Genomic DNA, 17,304 nt, shown 5'->3' with positions numbered 1-17,304 from the left:
CCCATTGCTGGTAGCTGTGAATTACAGCTGGGGATGAGCTTTGCAAAAGCCCCCCCATGGTTTGCTGCCCATCCTGGCCGTTGTGGAGGGGCTCTTAAGTGGAGCATGTTAACGTGCCTCTCATCACAGAGAGGGGATTTACTTCCAAAGGGGAATGTGCACACTCTTGGTAACCTCTCAGATGGAGCTGTGGTTCAAACAGTAATTACAATTAACTCCCCGTGTGTAATCTTTCTCCTAAGGCCCTGTGTTGTACCCTTCAGCACCCTGGATGATGACACGGAGAACCCCTTGGTCCTTCTTGGGTTGCCATGACCTAGAAGAAGTGAGCAGCTGGACAGGACTGGCAGGAGGACCTGAATGTGCAAAACATGAAAGGAAAGCCCAACTAATGCTTAGAAACCCGTTGTGGAGGAGGAGAGAAGGTAAAGCTTCAACTTGTAATTTCAACCCTAGGCTTTTAGGTAACAAATCTAGAACCTCAGCCACATATTGAATGGTAGAAGGTGTCCTAACTGAGCAGCAGTAGTGTTGTGGTCATTAAGCACATCCTGGGCATCAGCTGGGATGGATTCTCAGAGATCAGTTATAAACCTGTAGTAAAGAAAAGACTTCTTGAAGAAGCTCCTGCTAAGCCTGCACACCTGTATTTGAGTTCCAGTGTGACTGATCCTCTGTGTGGATTTGCACTATGCCTATTGTAAGCTGATGGAAAGAGGGCTGGGATGAAGTATGTTGTCCTGCACCTTGCAGGAATGGGAGAAACCCAAACCTCTCCTGCTTTCCCTTCCTCTAACATTGCCTGCTGTGAGGAGCTGAAGCAGAACAAAGAATTGATTTCATAGCAATGTAATTTATTTGTCATCGATGTGCACTCACAGGCAGGACATACAAGGCAGGATACATAAAATGCTGGGAAGTGCATGGAGGTGGCCACAGGGGTCTGGACCTTCGTTCCCACTAATAGGCTTTAGCTAAAATACCAGTTAGCAAGGACAGAAATGATCCTTTTTGAACTACCTCTGTGCAGCCACTCCTTTTCCTAGGATCCCTCACATGAAGAGAAGGGGAAGGAATGGAATATGGCATTCCCTAAGGCCATCAGGCTCCCTGAGGCTTATGCTGTGTGATGGGCTGGTATCATTCCCCCCCCCCGGCTGTGATCCTTATGAGCACCTGATTGCTTTACACCAGATGAGAACTAAGGGTCTGTCTCCTATTCTGTCCACCCTATGCACCCTCTGCTTGCAAGAGACAGTGTGCTGGTCCCTGCAGACTCACACCTGCTCCTGCAGGGGGACCAGTACCATCAGCTCGCAGCATGTCCTGCTGTGCTGGTTTCTGTCTGTCCAGTCCTCCCCCTGCTTTAGCTCATGCTGGGGTGAACACTGTGCTGTCTGGTAGTGCAGAGTTAGACTGAACCATGTCAGTAAGGCATGATACACACAAGTAACTGCCAAATAAAGCTTAGATTTTACATCAGTTACTTCAAAAGTGGCACTGGGCTTGACTTCAGCTGAACAGATCAGATGATGTGGCATGCTCTGTGAAGTTCCCCACTTCAAGCAGTGGGTTCTGGATTAGAGTGGAAGGAGTGGGAAGGAGACAGTGAGCTGAGGAGTGTATTTCACAGGAGCCATGGGGTAGGAAAAGACAAGATCTGCTTGCGTGAAGGCAGAACGGGTGGGTTTTATTTGTAGCAGGCCAGTAAAGCTGAGCAAGCCTGGAGTGTGAGGTAAGGTGCTGTCTTCCAGCATCCCCTGCTGCGACGTGTTCCCTTGAGCTGCCTCCGCTGCAGCCTCAGCTCTCCCCTTTGTCCAAGCACCCTTCTCCAGGTGAGTTGTAGGTGCTGTCTTCCAGCAAACGGGCCTGTCCTGCCGTGGGGGGAACCCGCTTCCCACTCTCCATGCAATGGTAAACGGCAGCATTCTGAGACAGGATTTTCCTGCAGGAGCACCTCCCGATGTCCCAGCTGAAGCGCAGGGGCTCAGCCTCTCCCTGCAGTCCCTGCTCCAGTGAGCTCAGCTCTAAGAGGCCTTTGCTTTTCTCTCCTTTTTTGCTCTCTCTGCCATTAACCTGAAGAAGAGCCTGGGGCAGAGGTTTCGCAGGTAGACAGCCAGGGAGGGCGTCAGCCCAGCCACAAGTACTTCCTTCTTCTTCTGTCCCACTGCATTGAGCACCACCTGAGCCACCTCTGCAGCCGTCTGTCCTTCCGCGGTGTTCTTGTCCATAACTGCCAAAGGAAAGCCTCAGGTAAGCCCATGCTTGAGCACCTTTCCTGGGAATACTCTAACTGTGCATGGCTGCTTGGATGGTTTTGGTTTTACACCAGCTGTGTGTGGGAGCACAGGCAGGTGTAAGGCATGGCTGGGCTAGAAGTCAGTAGTTGCTGTCTAGGAAGGCTGAATTTTGGGGGTTGCTGTTCCTACCCTGCATCCAGAGATATCTTTTGATGCTTCAGGGCTACCCTGTGTCCCCACCACCTTTGGAGTAACTCAGTGAGGTGGAGATGCATTAGATACAGGGCACAGAATCATATCTCACCTCCATAGCGAGATCCATCCGCTGTTATAGCATTGAGAGAGAGGTTTGTCTGAATGTAGCCAGGGCTTATAACTGTCACATCGATGTCATACTGCTCCACCTCTGCTCGTAGGCAATCAAAGAAGGCCTGGGTGGCATGCTTGGAGGCAGCATCTGAAAAACAGGGAAAGCACCATGCAGTGGGAAGGAGCAGGGCTGAAGGAAGATTCACTCCCCTGAATGCGTTTGTCATTGCAGTGCCCCCACTTCTCAGCAAGAAGCCAGCAGTTCTCCAACTTCTAGGTTGGTCTGTGTGTAGTTTGGTTTTCTTTTAGTGAATGGCAGCAATAGGTAGTGGGGATGAGGAAGGCAGAATGCAAATACTGAAGCTGGAAACTGGCTGGGGTCCTGAGCTTAACGCCACAGCCAGGCCAAAGCACTGGAGAGTGAACCCAAGCTGCCTCCTGCTCATGGTAAAGGAGACAGGAAGTCTGGCTTGGGAAGCATCTGACAGGATAGGCTGGGGCTGGGGAATGCAGTGCTGGTACAGGAGAGCAGAGCTGGCACTCGCTGAGCCTACGTGTGCTGAGTACTACAGACTTGCAGAGCAGGTTCAGAGCTCGGCTGCACACAAGTCAAAACCTGATCCCACAAGCAGACAGAAGCGTGGCCTAGGGCAGGATTTCCCCCTTTTAAATGCCTGAGCAGCTCTTCTTCACTCCCTTTCCATGTGGACTTGGTCACTGCCACTGTGCCTGCCATCACCTGAATGTGGCTGCAGGGCTGACACCAGCAGCAGGGAGCTCAGCACAGGCTGTGATCCCTGTCTGAGGACATAGGCAGGAGCTGAGCTCCACACTCACAGCCCCGTGTGGCTCTGCAGGCTCCTCAGAACATGCTTCTTGGCACAATCATCCCCACATTATCTGCAAGAGGAGATTACCCAGATGGTCCCCATTCTCCTGCACTCAGCATGCTCTACCACTCTTATCATCACTGGACTTTGCCCTTTTTATGCCTATTTTCAGTGGTTTACAGATGCTTTTATGTCAAATACTCTCCATTTAGTTCCTCCATCTTTTACAAGGCTTTTTCTAGTAATCTCAGCAATATTATTTCTTGTCATAACTGATGTAGCACAAAGTTTGCTGGATCAAGAGAACCGTTTAGGCTTTTGATTTGGCATTGTTTGTACTATGGCACTTTGGAACTTACCAGGACAAAAAGGTTCTGCTTTTTTACAGGACATGAACCAGGCAAACAGCAAGGATAAAATACAGTCAAATACAGTTATTCAGGCCGTTTATAGGGACTCTCAAGTGTTAAGATAGGAAAATAACTGACAGTGGGTAGATTCAGATAGATATAAGGCAGAAGTTCTTCCCTGTGAGGGTGCTGAGGCTGCACCATTCCTGGCAGTGTTCAAGGCCAGGTTGGACATGGGCTTGGAGCAACCTGCTCTAGTGGAAGGTGTCCCTGCCCATAGCAGGGGGTTGGAATAGGATGAGCTTTAAGGTCTCTTCCAACCCAAACCAGTCTGTGTATATCAAGGTGTTTTCAGGACAGTGAAAACACATTCTCCTTCCCCATCCCTTACCAGGGACAGGGCTAAGATTCTGTATTTGAGAGTGCCCTCCTCCACAGCTGTCAGTGCTTTGTGGCAACACTGAGAAGGATGCGCAGCTCTGCTCTCCCTGTATGCAGCCAGCTCTACACAGAGCTAAAAGTGGAAGCAGCAGCCAAGTATTCATTCATTCTAGTGCCCCAAATATGTCTTCCCATCTTCTGTGGAGGTACTTACATGCGGATCTGAAAGGAATGCTTATTTTGCCTTGAACACTGCTGATGGCCACAATGTGGCCTTGTCTCCTCTTAATCATGGAGGGGAGAAGCGCTAGCAAAAGACAGAAAAGACCCATTGAGAATCCCAGTGCTGCCATCACTGCTGTCAAGAATCAATGCTTTCAGAGCGCTCTAAGATGCCCAAGTGAATTACAGGATCCTTGTTCAGTGCAGGGGCTGGGCAAGGGATAGTGTTTAGGATGCCTCAGACTGAAGCTGCAGTCTGGCTGGGATGTTCACCTGTGAGGAGACTCCTTGTGCCACAGAGGCTTGTCACAGTTCCTGTGATCTCCCGCAAGCACCATCAGCAGGACCTGCTGTTTTCTTTTACCACTGCATTTCCTGCTGCTTGACACCCTCCAGGCTGAGCTTTGTGTACCCAAAGAAGCTTCCCATGGAAGCTACAGCTTCACCTAGGAGCCAGTCTGCCTGCTTGAGTGTTTTAGCAGCATAGGCAGGGTAACCATGGCTCTCTTCATAAGACCAGAGTCAGGAGATGCTTTATACAAGATAGTATCTCTGATCAGGTACTTCCCATGCAGCCATGCCCAAGCATCTCTTTTAGAACAAGACTTTCCTCCCCTCTTGTACTGTACCAAATACAAACAGAGGTTAAACTGTGCTTAGCTGTGTTGGCCTGCAGAAGGTATCAGCTAAATCCATTGTCCCCCAGTAATGTGGATCACGGGTACCTTTGGTGAGGGCTACAGGACCAAAATAATTTGTTTCCATCACTTTCTTATCCACATCCAGTCCTGTGTCCACAATTGTGCCTCGGAAACTGATGCCTGCATTGTTGATCAGGATGTCCACGTGCCCCAGGTACTTCAGGATCTCTTCAGCAGCATTTAGCACAGTTTTGGTGTCCGAGAGGTCGAATACCACAGTGTGAGGTTTGTGTGTCTGTGGACAAAGAGAAGTTAGCAAAAGCCTAGTTGAAGCTGTGCTGAATGTGATGTGTGTACTCATGATGGCATCTCCCAGCTCTGCAAGCACAGAAGTAGGGCCACCCAGACCTTGTGCAGCAGTTCCATTTGGAGGGGACACACAACAGGAGCAGGTTGTGCGCTCATCTTTCTTTGCTCCTCTTCCTTATAGAGCTTAGGAAAGGGGCAAGTGAGATCTCCCTCAAGTACTAAAGCATCATATTATCTTACTACAGAAGATGCATCTGAAAAAGTCAAAACCCCAACCCCTGTGTCTTCTACATAGCCAGCAATACCCTTCTTAGCCACTGTCAGCAGAACTAAGCATCAGGAATAAAGGCCAACAGAAGGAAAGTCACTTCCCAGATTCAGTCTAGGATGTACAGATGCAAAGGCTGAGGGCACTGTGCACTTGCACTTCCATTCCAAGGCAAGGAGTCCTTCAGATGGCTTATTTTTGTAGGGTTTCTACAAGATCTGACTTGTCAGCCTTGTGCACTCCTAGAGCAGGATCTATCCCTAACCACAGAGTTGTATTTTTCCTATTGCTCAACAGAACAACCCACAAGCCATTCTGTACCACCACGAGCAGCAGCTTCTCCTCCCACACTCACCTTCTTGCGGTGGTTGGTCACAGAGGAAAGCTGCTGCACCATGTCTTGGAGCTTCTCCCTGTCTCTACCACAGAGCACCAGCTTGCAGCCAGCTGCATGGAAAACTTTGGCACATTCTTTGGAGGAAGCAAGGAAGAGAGCAAAGTAGATATGTGAATGACAGACAAACAGCAGGTTCACATCATAGTGGGGGATAGGCTAAAAGTTCTTTTAGCTGGCAAGGGTCTAAGGTGGCTTTGTTCCTCCTAATGAGGAATTACAGTGGTGTGATTTACAGTGAAGGTGCAAGATGCCATTTTCTGTGGCTGACAGACATGTGACAGCAGTGCAGCAGCTGCTGTGCTCACAGTTAGGGTGCTGGTTATGCAGTTACTGTGCTGTTCACACATTCTCCCCCATCAGCTGGTCAGGTTTGCCTGTGCCTCTTCAGTTTTGACTGTATGCCCCTCATAATAGGGACTACAGTTCCTTTGTGTGTCATCTAATGCAGCAGGGCCTGGTTTTAGGAGATTTAGGGTTTAGTGAACACCTCCAAAGGTTCTGGAAGCCCTGAAGCTAATGACTTCATCAGGGTGATCATTAGGGCAAGGCTGAAGAAGGGATGGCTTGTGCTCCTTTCAGTGCTACCAGCTGCTGAGGCATTTGCATGTTCTACCCTACCCCTCTGTGACCCAGTGAGACAAATCACTTGTGCAAGGGATGACAGTGGATGTAAAAAGGGTGTATAAGGACACACAGTAATTAGAGGTGCTCTGGTGTATTAATAACTGGGAGTGAGGGGAATAGTGGAAGATCTTGCCACTGAGTCAATAAGGGAGGAAACTTCCGTGTATGATGGTGGAAATCCATACAGCCAACACCACATTGCTGCATCTGCCCAGCCTACCACAGCTGAGACACTAGTTCTGTCTCTTCTTGATGTGAAATACAAATTGCTTTAGCACTCCCCATCTCTTTGGTTGTGACAGGCAAAGGCCCATTGCATCTCCTTTGGTTGTTCAGTTACTGAACCCCCCTATCCTTCAAGATAAGCCCACATGCAAAGACAGCATCAATTTAAGCTCTATTTGTTCTATGAATGTACTCATCCTAATGAAAGGCCTTGATAGCAGAGAGCACCTTGTTTTCTCTTCAAGAAGCTTTTAAAGCAATTCTAAAAAGCAGAATTAAAGAACGTATCCACTCAGACAAAGAATCCATTCTATTACTCACTGCTGTTAATGTTGCCAAGAGTTTGAATTTAGAATAGATGGGTTTAAACTAAAACAGGGGAAGTTCAGGTTAGATATAAGGAAGAAGTTCTTTACTGTGAGGGTGGTGAGGCACTGGAACAGGGTGCCCAAAGAAGTGGTAAATGCTCCATCCCTGGCAGTGTTCAAGGCTGGGCTGTACAGAGCCTTGGGTGGTGTGGTCTAGGTGCCCTGCCCATGGCAGTGAGGTTGGAACTGGATGATCTTAAGGTCCTTTTCAACCCAAACCATTCTATGGTTCTGTGATTCTATTCACTGGTGTTAATATTGCCAAGAGTTTGAATTTAGAATGGATGGATTTGTACCGCAAGAAACAGGTACCTTCACATGAGGGTGAGAGGGGCAAGGAGGTGAAATGGGAAGTATAGGAGAGTATCTGGAAATACAACAGAGGTGAATACAGACCACCAGTTCTGGGAAGCTTTAGAGAAACAATTTGACTTCCTGGCTACTCCAGGATTTAGAGAAAAGCCCCCTGACAGTGCAGGAATAGCCTAAGTTGTTCCTGGCTTTGATGACCTCCAGTTTATACAGCGTGATGAAAACCATCTTTCAGTTTTGAGACTCTCTTGCACCAAAGCTTGTGCTGGCTGTAGTTCTAACTGTGCAAGGGTTGCCTCAAAATTCCAAGCAATAGGAATTTCTTGCCCTTTCCTGTTCTTCCTCCAGTGCCCCTTCACAAACCTCTACTTGTCCTGCCCTTGGTGCCCTTCTGTGTGCACTTACCTTTTCCCAGGCCCGAAGTAGCCCCTGTGATCACCACCACTGCCTCCTGGAGGTACGCTCGCATCCGCATCCACTGCAGCAGGCGAAAAAGGGCAAAGATCCCCACGCTGCCAAAAAGCAGTGGGATGAGGACTGTGCTTGTGAAATCCATGAGTTTTCCTTTCTGAACCGTCTTCCTAGAGCCACAAGATGGAAGGGAACAGACTGTTTCATCAGCAAGAAAAGGAGCAGATGCTTGACAACTAGGGAATTCCTTAGCACTGATCACCAATAAACAGATCCCATACAGAGGTATCTTCCTCATTTCCTCCTCCCTTCCTTTCGACTTTCCAAAGTTCACATCAGTGCCCAATTTGAAGCACTGAAACGCTCATCTGCACATCCCAGCAGGACATTTGGAGTTGGACTTCTCACAGAGTTGGCTTCAGAGATGCTGTTCCCCCATTCTGCTCTAGGTTCACTCTCTTGTATTCAGAGTGAAAGCTCCTCTGGGCTGGGATGTGCCTCTGCATCCTCCTGCCTGTAATAAAACCTCTTGGATTTCTCTAGAACAGCCAGTACCGCAGTATCTATATCCCAGAGAGCAGTTACTGCTTATCATCCCAGATGAATATAAACCAATCTGGCTTCTGGTGGCTCAGAGTAAGTTTTCTCTGTAGCCTGTTATTTGCTTGCTACACTGGAATCTGTGCTTCCATCTTCAGCGTCTTTCACCACCTGTTAGCAGAGACAAGTTGTCTGATTTAAATGAACCACATGTCCATTCTAGCAGGGTAAAGCCTAAGATCGTGCTCTTATGCCAACAGTAATCATGCACTTTAATTGTGTTCTAATGTACTGAAACTAAACCTGTGAATGAAACCCAAGCTAAAGGTAGCTATGAGACCTTGAGCTCATCCTGGAACTGGATTCTGATACCAGTGCATAACCCTAATCTCCTTGCTAAGCCACTGCCTTCAAGGGAGTAGTTTATGTTACTGCTTACTCCATGGATAGAAGAGTAAGTGATACTTTCAGCTGTAAAAAAGGCCACTCACTTTCCCACTGTATCTAACCCAAAGCTCTTATGCTTGGTGGCACAGTGCAGTCAGTTAAATCCCTTCCTGGGATCTCTACAGCTCTGGGGTCACACTTAAGGTAAAAACCAAGTATTAGTGTATCATCTTAGTCCTGGTTGTGCAGAGAACAGCACAAGAAGGAGAAAACAAGAGGTAACTGATAATGCCAAGCCAGATTTCAGTGTCACTAAGCAGGACTGAACTTGTAGGGATCTGAGATGACGACAGAGGTGCTGCATGCCATGGAACAGAGCTAATGTGGAAAATACCAGGCTCTTCCAGATTTCCATCAGGGGCTTGGTCAGAATTCCTGATGTAGCTGGTCAGTGAGGAGACCAGCTTGCTGAAGCAGTAGTGAACTGTGTAAAGTAAGTATTTCTGGAGGGATAGCTGGAACACAATAAAACAGCACCTAAAGATAGCTGAGCTGGCTTGAAATAAACTTGACAAGGTCTAAAACTAAACCCCTTAAGTTAGTACACAGCTCTTCTCAAGGAACTATGGAGCTCCCCATTCCTGAGCTAACCCACTGTGTAATACACTGTGCATAATGCAGCAAGACATCCAGGCCATGAGCTCTCCTGGGCAGAGGGAGGGTGCTCAAAGTGGGGAATCAGGAACCCAAATAGGATTAAACTCATTCTGTTGCAAAGCAGTGCATGAGCCCAGCACCCAGCTACGCAGAGCAGCATCTCATCCCTCTTTGTGCTGTACACAGACTATTTTGTATTGATACACAGCAGAGTTGATTTAGCATAAGAGTGTGCAGCACCCCTAAAATACTTCCTGGGAAAGAGCTGTTTTGGCCTCTTTAGGCTGGATGAGCAGAAAGTTCTCCTTTCTGTCCCATGTTCAGTTACAGCAGTTGCCTTCTATGTTGTCCCTTTCTTTCTGCTCTCAAAGGCCTCTTGACATTCAGGAGGTGAGGTGTGGGCAGGGACAGCAGGTGCTGTGGCTCACAGGACATTTTGGGATCAAAAATCTTCAGCTCCCACTTAGGACCTTTCAGTATTTCCAGAGTGGGAGCTGACAGATGCAGTGGAGCTTCCTTTATGAGCCCTGGTCCACACTGAGGTATTTAAAAGATGTGGTCCTGAGTAGCTTTGCTTCTGATTTCAGCAGGTAGTGGAAAGCAGATGAAAAGGTAACTAGAAAGAGGGGGCTTTTTTGACACCTTTTCTAGCTAAAGCACACTAGGAGATGGGAGAGAGTCCCATGCTTGATGCCAGCCTGGTTCTTTCCATGTTCTTAGGCAAAAATAAAGGTTGATTATGCAAGGACTAAACTCTGCCACAGGGGCTGGTGGTAAAGAGCTCCCCCCCTGCCCCAAGCCTAGCAACTAAAAGCTGTGTTTTGGTGCCTCATCAGCATGAACCAGTTATTCCTGAATCACATCAGTTATTATTCATGCACTTTCTATGCAAAGAAGGTCTCTTTGATCCTTTCTCATTTGAAAAACACTTTCCAAGCCTTTTATTGGTTTTCTTTCTCTCCTTCCCCTCCCCTTTTTCTCTGTATTATAGATACAAAGTGGACAAATCACCCAGTCTCTCAGTTTGAGACCCCACCGTCACCTTTGGTCAAACATTTGGGTATTCCTGCTGAAAAACACTGATATTAACTCTTAACAGATCATGTTTATGGCACCAGTTTATCACGTGATGCTACTGGTTATAACTGGTTCAAAGAAAGTCCTGTAATTCTCAGTTCCCCATCGCAAAAGGCAGGATTGGGACACACAGATGATCAGAGAGCAGAAATAAGAACACTGACAATGTACATACCGAGGTGATTGGAAACTCTTTGAAAGGCTTACCTTAAAAGAAATCATATCTATCCAGTTAAAAACCCCAGCTTTCATCTGAAACCAAGACCTGGATGTTATCCCATAAACCCCAGGACAATGATTTCTGAAGGGTCTTAGTTAAAAAGGTCGAGAGTGCACTAAAGGCAGCAAAGAGATGAGACCAAGACCTAGAAGAAACTACCCTCCGGATACACAACAGCTATTCTCCTTTAGCTGCAGCCACCTAAAATCACATTGTCCTTTACGTGACAAATGGCAGCAACTGGGAGGCTATTTTCAGCAATCAAAAGGTGCCATTTCAAAGGGGGGGCTAAAAGGAAGGGAAAAGGATCATTTTTTCCTAAGGAAGCCCTTGTCCTGAAGCAGAGCAGCTCTAAGCTGGAATAGCCAGTGACTTTAGGCTGAAGAAAGCACAATATCCTACCTTTGAAAAGCACTCACTTGCCAGTGCCTCTGAGGTGGCGTCTCCCTCCGGGCTTTTAACAGCACAGCCCTCACTTAAATTTGGAAGTGGCAGCATTCCAAGCAAATGCGCTCTGCCCAATGCCAGCCCAGCCAAGAGCTGCCTCTAAAAACAAACCTGAGGAGTAGAGGCTGTGACCTTTCAAATGCAAGGGGGGGAATTTAACCCCCAGGCTGAAGAGAGAGAAGTGAATTCAGAATGATACAAACATCCCGATGATCCTCTGGTTACTTCTAGTACTAAACAATTCGTGGTGTTGAATCCAGAGCATCCCCAAAGACCAATACTTCTCTTTTAGATGGAAGAAAATAAAGGCAGCTTGTGAAGCAGTATCAGTGCTCTATTGGTGGGATTAGTTTTGGTGTCATAGAGCACACTCTGCAATGGGTATCGTGCTGCTTAAAACAGACTTTTAACTTCTTCCCTTAGGGTTCTGAAGCCTTTGTGCACAACTGAACTGACAAGTGAGTTTCTCATACGTGTCAGGGAAATGGGCATTCCCTCCAGCAGACCAAATGCACTGAATCCCTTAGAAGTGTTTGACAGGGAGGAAAACGAGGCTTACTTATGGTTTGTATCAGCTAAACGGTTGTATTGACCCAGCTGCTTTGGAAAGAAGCTGAAATCAAACTTGCAGATATCTAAATCAGAGAGGAAAAGTCACACAGCTGACAATGCAAATTTACTGACAAGTTTTCTGATGTAACCCCCCCCCAAAATGGGAAGTTCAACCTCAAAAACCTCCTTCAAACCCCAGTGAGATCACATTAATTCAGCTGACTGATTTACCGCGGTGCACTTCCATGTTCACAGCTTTCACTCCGTACTTCATAAGCAGAAAACAGCGCAAAAAACACACTGAGGTCACAAGAAACCAGTAAAATTCCAAAGAAGGCCCATAGGAACTGGACAGAGCTCACTGCAACGCAGCCACGTCAAACACAGAGAAGGAATTCGGGAGAAGGAATACAATAAACTGACCAGAATGAGAAGTGGCATTAAGAGCACCATGCAAGTGCTACACAGGGGTAGGTCTGGTTGTAAGCAGCTGGCAACAACGACCCAGTGTTTGAGGTTTGCTGGGGGTGGGTTAATATTGGTTAGAATACTTCGAATTCACTTTTTCTAGGGTAATTTGACCATGTCAGAAGCATCACTTGAAGCATCACCGACAAAGCCCATCTGAATAACAACCCTATTGTTATTCAAAGGCAGCCGGCTTGCATTTTAACATACTATTTATAATATGTATATATATATTACATATATATATATATATACACACACGTGTTTTGGCATTATGCAAAACAACCTCACGTCATGGTACAGGAAGGGAGAGAAAGTACGTTTCCAGCACCCAAACCCACACCTGGACTTGAGAAGTCATCTTCTCCTAAATCTCCCTTTCACTTCTATTCACTTACAAGCTTCATTTCCAACCCCGCACCCGAAAATCCACCATTGCTGTCTGGGGGACGAACAAAGTTAAGTCTTAAAGCTCTTCCCTGTGAGGGTGCTGAGGCGCTGGCACAGGGTGCCCAGAGAAGCTGTGGCTGCCCCATCCCTGGCAGTGTTCAAGGCCAGGTTGGACACAGGGGCTCGGAGCACCCTGCTTCAGTGGAAGGGGTCCCCGCTTGGAGCTGGATGAGCTTTAAGGCCCCTTCCAACCCATCCCACCCCGTGAGTCCCTGATCTGCCCCCTCGCAGCTCCCCGGGAGGTCACCGCCAGGCGGGCGACACCGAGGCCCGCAGCGGGGCCGTGTGGGGGTGCCGCGGGCAGAGGAAGGACCCGAGGCCCGCGGAGGAGCCCGGGCCGGGGGCTGAGGGGAGGCCGCGGGGGTCCCGGGCCCTACCTGGCCGCTGCCGTCACCATGGCCACCACCGGAAGTGGCGGCGGAGTGCGCATGCGCCGGCTGCTCCTCCAATGGTAGGCGGCTCCGCCTCGGTACCACCCGCCGGCGGTCCGTCCGCCTGTGCCGCCCGGGCGGGGAGCGGCGGCCCCGGCCCCCGGTTCCTACAGCGGGACCGGGTTCCCCCCACCCGCCGCAGCGCTAGGGCTGAGGGTCTGCACCGACAGCGCGGGGCTCCGGCCCTTCCTTTGGTCGTCTTTGGGTTGGAAGGGACCTTAAAGCTCAGCCAGCTCCAAGCAGGGACACCTTCCACTGGAGCAGGGTGCTCCAAGCCCCTGTGTCCAACCTGGCCTTGAACACTGCCAGGGATGGGGCAGCCACAGCTTCTCTGGGCACCCTGTGCCAGCGCCTCAGCACCCTCACAGGGAAGAGCTTCTGCCTAAGAGCTCATCTCAGTCTCCCCTCTGGCAGGTTAAAGCCATTCCCCTTTTCCTATCCCTACAGGCCCTTGTCCCAAGCCCCTCTCCAGGTTTCTTGTCAGCCCCTTCAGGCACTGGAGCTGCTCTCAGGTCTCCCCTTCAGGAGCCTTCTCTTCTCCAGGCTGACCCAGCCCAGCTCTCTCAGCCTGTCTCCAGAGCAGAGCTGCTCCAGCCCTCGCAGCATCTCCATGGACTCCTCTGGACTCACTCCAACAGCTCCACATCCTTCTGATGCGGGAGCTCCCAACGTCTCTCCACATGGAAGCTGAAGATGGAGAAACTCCTTGCAAAAGGACCGTGGGCAGTGCGTGGCTGTGAGCAACAACAGGAGGAGCAAAAGGCATTTTCAAAGCCATGATCGGGGGAAATCCAGTTTCTCTGTTTTCAGGTGAGTTCTGTGAGTGCTGCAGCAGTGCTATGGGACCACTTCAGTTTGTCTGTGATGAAATGGGGCTTCAATGCACTGCACGTCCTGCAGCTTTACGTCTCATTGAGGTAATGGTGCTGACAAGGGGCAATAGAGTGCCCCAGGCTGTAGCACAAACCTGAGCAGACCTTTGGAAAACCTGAGGTTCCAAAAGCCTCAATGGAGTCAGTGGTGTTGGGAGTTTTTGCCTTGAGGAAGGAGAGGATGCACAGCTTCATTCCAGTGCTGGGAGCTTTTCCTCCTCTTCATTATGGTGTGCATGAGCCCAAGAGCCATTAAGAGGGAGCTGGGAATACTTTGGTGGCAAAGGCAGTTAATCCAAGAGGTCTTTCCCTGCGGAAAGCAGTGAGGTAATGGACAGCTTTTTATGACAGTTACTTGAAAGGCATTTTAATCATCATTTGTAATGAATTCACAGCTTCAGTGTAAGTTTGCCATTTGTATGGGATCAATATTTCAGGCAAAAGGAGAAAAGGATCCAAGATCCTCCTGAAAACTCACATTCCAGAGGGTATGATGGGAATGCACTGCTCTGGCTTCAGGGCCATTGTGAAACGAGAGACTCAGTAATCTTATTTGCACAAATTATGTATTGACCAATAACATCCAGAAGCAGGGGGGGTTATGCCATGGAAGCTGTGGTCCTTTCAGTCTTACGAAAATCAGAGCTACAAAAAGCATTTCAAACCATCCTTCCCACCAAAGCAGCAGGATGAGCTGTATCCTATAGGATTCTTCTTCTTATAGGCCAGCAGTTGCCTGAGAGCTCCTGTGGGCATTACCTGGTACATGCCAGCCTGTTTTATTCTAACAGGGAACCACACTGGCAGGTGCTGATGGAAACCACGTGCCTGCAGTGATGGTACCAGGAGGGAGTCGCAGAGCAAAGGGTTACACTGGGATCGTAATTAGAGAAGGGAATTCATTGAACTAGGGCTTGACTTTGGGGCTTTGACTGGGATCCTATTTTCTTAGGTTAACCCGGTGTAATTAGCAACAAATTCAGCTTAGAGTTAAACCTGCTGAGTGACACATTGCACATTGAACTCACTTACATGGACATGGCTTTGTTCTCAGAAGCATTAGGGGGAATCTATGCCCCTAATGGACTTCTGTTCTGGAGACCATGCAGACCCAACTGGTAAATATTGGTATAGTCTTCTACAGTTATGGCTGCTTTTGTTAGCACTTAATCTCTCCCCTCTTCTTCCTCACTGTGTCAGGCCAGAACTGCAAAGGGCTGGAATCCTTTTAGCAGTTTAACACTCCCTTGACAAACATCCTGTTTTACCGCTGCCCTCCTGACTTGCAGGAGCTCTTTTGAGGGGGAAAACCTCCTCCAAACTCACATAACTATTTGCACTTGTGCTTGGTGACATCTGCTTTACTGCAAGCATCACAGAGTGCTCATCTACAGCCTTTTAACCCTATTCTCTAGGGCAACAATTTTGTGCTCTAGTTCTTCCAGGCTCTTTTTTTATCACCTTTTCTTCAAGGAGGAGATGTAGCTTCTTCCTTAAGAAAAGCTTTGGTTGCTTACCCTAAGAGCAGAAACCTTCGCTGGGTAACCAAAACCTCCCCCAGGGAAAGCATCCTTGAACTAGTTTGAACTGAAAGCTCCCAGTTTCACAGTGCCTTTGGCTGGAGAATGTAAATGTTCAAAGGGCTGTGGCTTGCTTAAAGATTCTCTTGTCTCAAAAGTACAAACTCTCCTCCCTGTTTGCATGGATTTGGTTTATAGGAGTGAATGAAAAGAGACCTGTGACAGAAAACAGATAAATAAGAGTTTCTTGGGGCTTTTTGCCTTCTCCTGTGCAGCTCTTTGTGGATAATCATTTGTGTCCCTTCCAAGCAGTGGATTCAAGGAGATGATCATAATCTTTGCTCCACTTATAGTTCTGGTTTGGAACTGGGCTCTGACTCAGGGACATCAAACTCCTCTCGCTGGACCCCTGGTCACTCCTTTGAGCTCCTCTCTCTGCTGTACATTCAGGTCACTGCATTCACAGGGGGTTTTCCATCACCTGAATCGGTTTTGGGGTTTCTTGAGTTAGTTTCTCTAAGGTTTGGTTCCAGCTGGTTGTAAGTAGTGCCTTCTCCAGCCCCTGCACTGCAGCATTTCCAGGCTCAGTATGACACCAGTGTAGACAGACTTAGTGAAACTGCATTTGTGATGTCTGATCGTGCCGCAAATCCCCAGTCATTGCAGCTAACCCAAAAGCAGGGGAAGAGGGAGCAATATCCTCTATATAGATGCTCAAACACACACCACAGCCATTTTAACTGCTGTGACAGGAGATAGTGATGCTTTGTCACACACAGAAATGGAGACGTGGCAAAGCTGAGGTATCGTTTCCATAAAGGTACTAATTGTGGTTGTTTTAATTGCTGAGGGGACAGCTTAAGCTCTGTGTATAGAAGTATCTCCTACCTGCACCTTCACTGATCTCAGGATATCCAGCCCTGTCCTTCCCTGCTGCCTTCCCTCGATGATTTAGCAGGTAAGGGCTGAGGGCTGGGCCCCTAAGAGCTGTAAAGCAGCAAGAAGTCATGCAGAGAAATGTATACCCTGCCCCTCTTCTGGTATTTGGTGGGTTAGGAAAGAGTTAAATGACAACAGAGGGAGAGGCTGTGCTATTGTTCAGGCATCCCTGGGTTCAGGGTGGCTGATCTCTATTCCCGGATCTGCCTCTGGCTTCCTGCATGACCTTGGACCGGTCCCTTACCTTTTCTTTTCCTTAGCTCCCAGATTATAACATGGAAATCATTCCTCTTCCTGTGGTGCCTCCTTCCTTGCGGCTTTCAGGGTGGCTGAGATTCTCTGGTGGGAGATGATGGGAGGAGGAGAACACGTTTCCACTGCAGATCTATTTACACAGGGGGTAGCAATTTTGGGGCATGTCCTTGTTCATTCAGAGCTCGGGCTGTGCACGTGGGGATATTTGGGGTTATTTTAGTAGGCAAACCTGTGGTGAAAGTCACATTCCATTTGTCGCTGCTGCAGCAGCCCCAGAGAGCAATGCCAGCTGCAGTGAGCCCTTTCTTCACTAGGTGGTGCTTTTGACCAAAGATTTGAACAACCGCAGTTCTTTTCCACACAGAATTCCCTAATTTTCCTTCCCCAGTCTCCATTCCTTCCCCTTCTTCCTTCTGTGCTTTAACACTACTGGGGACACTTCGCGATGCTGGCTATTGAGCAAGGCTAATGTGGTGGTAAACACAGGTTCCGAGCCACCCATACCCACCAGCCAAGCTCGTCTTCTGGGCTCTGGGTTTTGAAGCATAGATCAGTGCTGCTGGGCTGTGGCAGGGAATTGAATTCTTTCCGTGTTTTCTATT

General features: G+C 48.4%; 1 protein-coding gene across 4 annotated transcripts; it reads right to left on the bottom strand.

Annotated features, from left to right (window-relative positions):
* Positions 1-1,759: 1,759 nt before the first annotated feature.
* Positions 1,760-17,101, bottom strand: DHRS7B (dehydrogenase/reductase 7B). Of its 4 annotated transcripts, none has more exons than XM_057416842.1 (7): positions 16,692-17,101; positions 7,882-8,057; positions 5,906-6,021; positions 5,058-5,268; positions 4,325-4,417; positions 2,545-2,697; positions 1,760-2,233 (listed from the first exon to the last, which is right to left on the bottom strand). In XM_057416842.1, the coding sequence occupies exons 2-7, from the start codon at positions 8,030-8,032 to the stop codon at positions 2,028-2,030; spliced, it is 930 nt and encodes a 309-aa protein (XP_057272825.1). In that variant the 5' UTR covers positions 8,033-8,057; positions 16,692-17,101; the 3' UTR covers positions 1,760-2,027. The 4 variants fall into 4 exon arrangements, with proteins under 4 accessions (XP_057272825.1, XP_057272823.1, XP_057272826.1 ...); XM_057416840.1 differs by lacking the exon at positions 16,692-17,101 and adding an exon at positions 13,063-13,097; XM_057416843.1 differs by lacking the exon at positions 16,692-17,101 and adding an exon at positions 12,657-12,781.
* Positions 17,102-17,304: the final 203 nt, after the last annotated feature.

This window comes from Pezoporus wallicus, unplaced genomic scaffold, assembly GCF_028554395.1.
Source record: "Pezoporus wallicus isolate ANWC-B61680 ecotype Strahan unplaced genomic scaffold, APGP_CSIRO_Pwel_v1 scaffold_7392, whole genome shotgun sequence".
Classification (NCBI taxonomy): Eukaryota; Metazoa; Chordata; class Aves; order Psittaciformes; family Psittacidae; genus Pezoporus; species Pezoporus wallicus.
The sequence above is the reverse complement of the archived record's forward strand: the minus strand, read 5'-3'. Positions and strand labels throughout refer to the sequence as shown.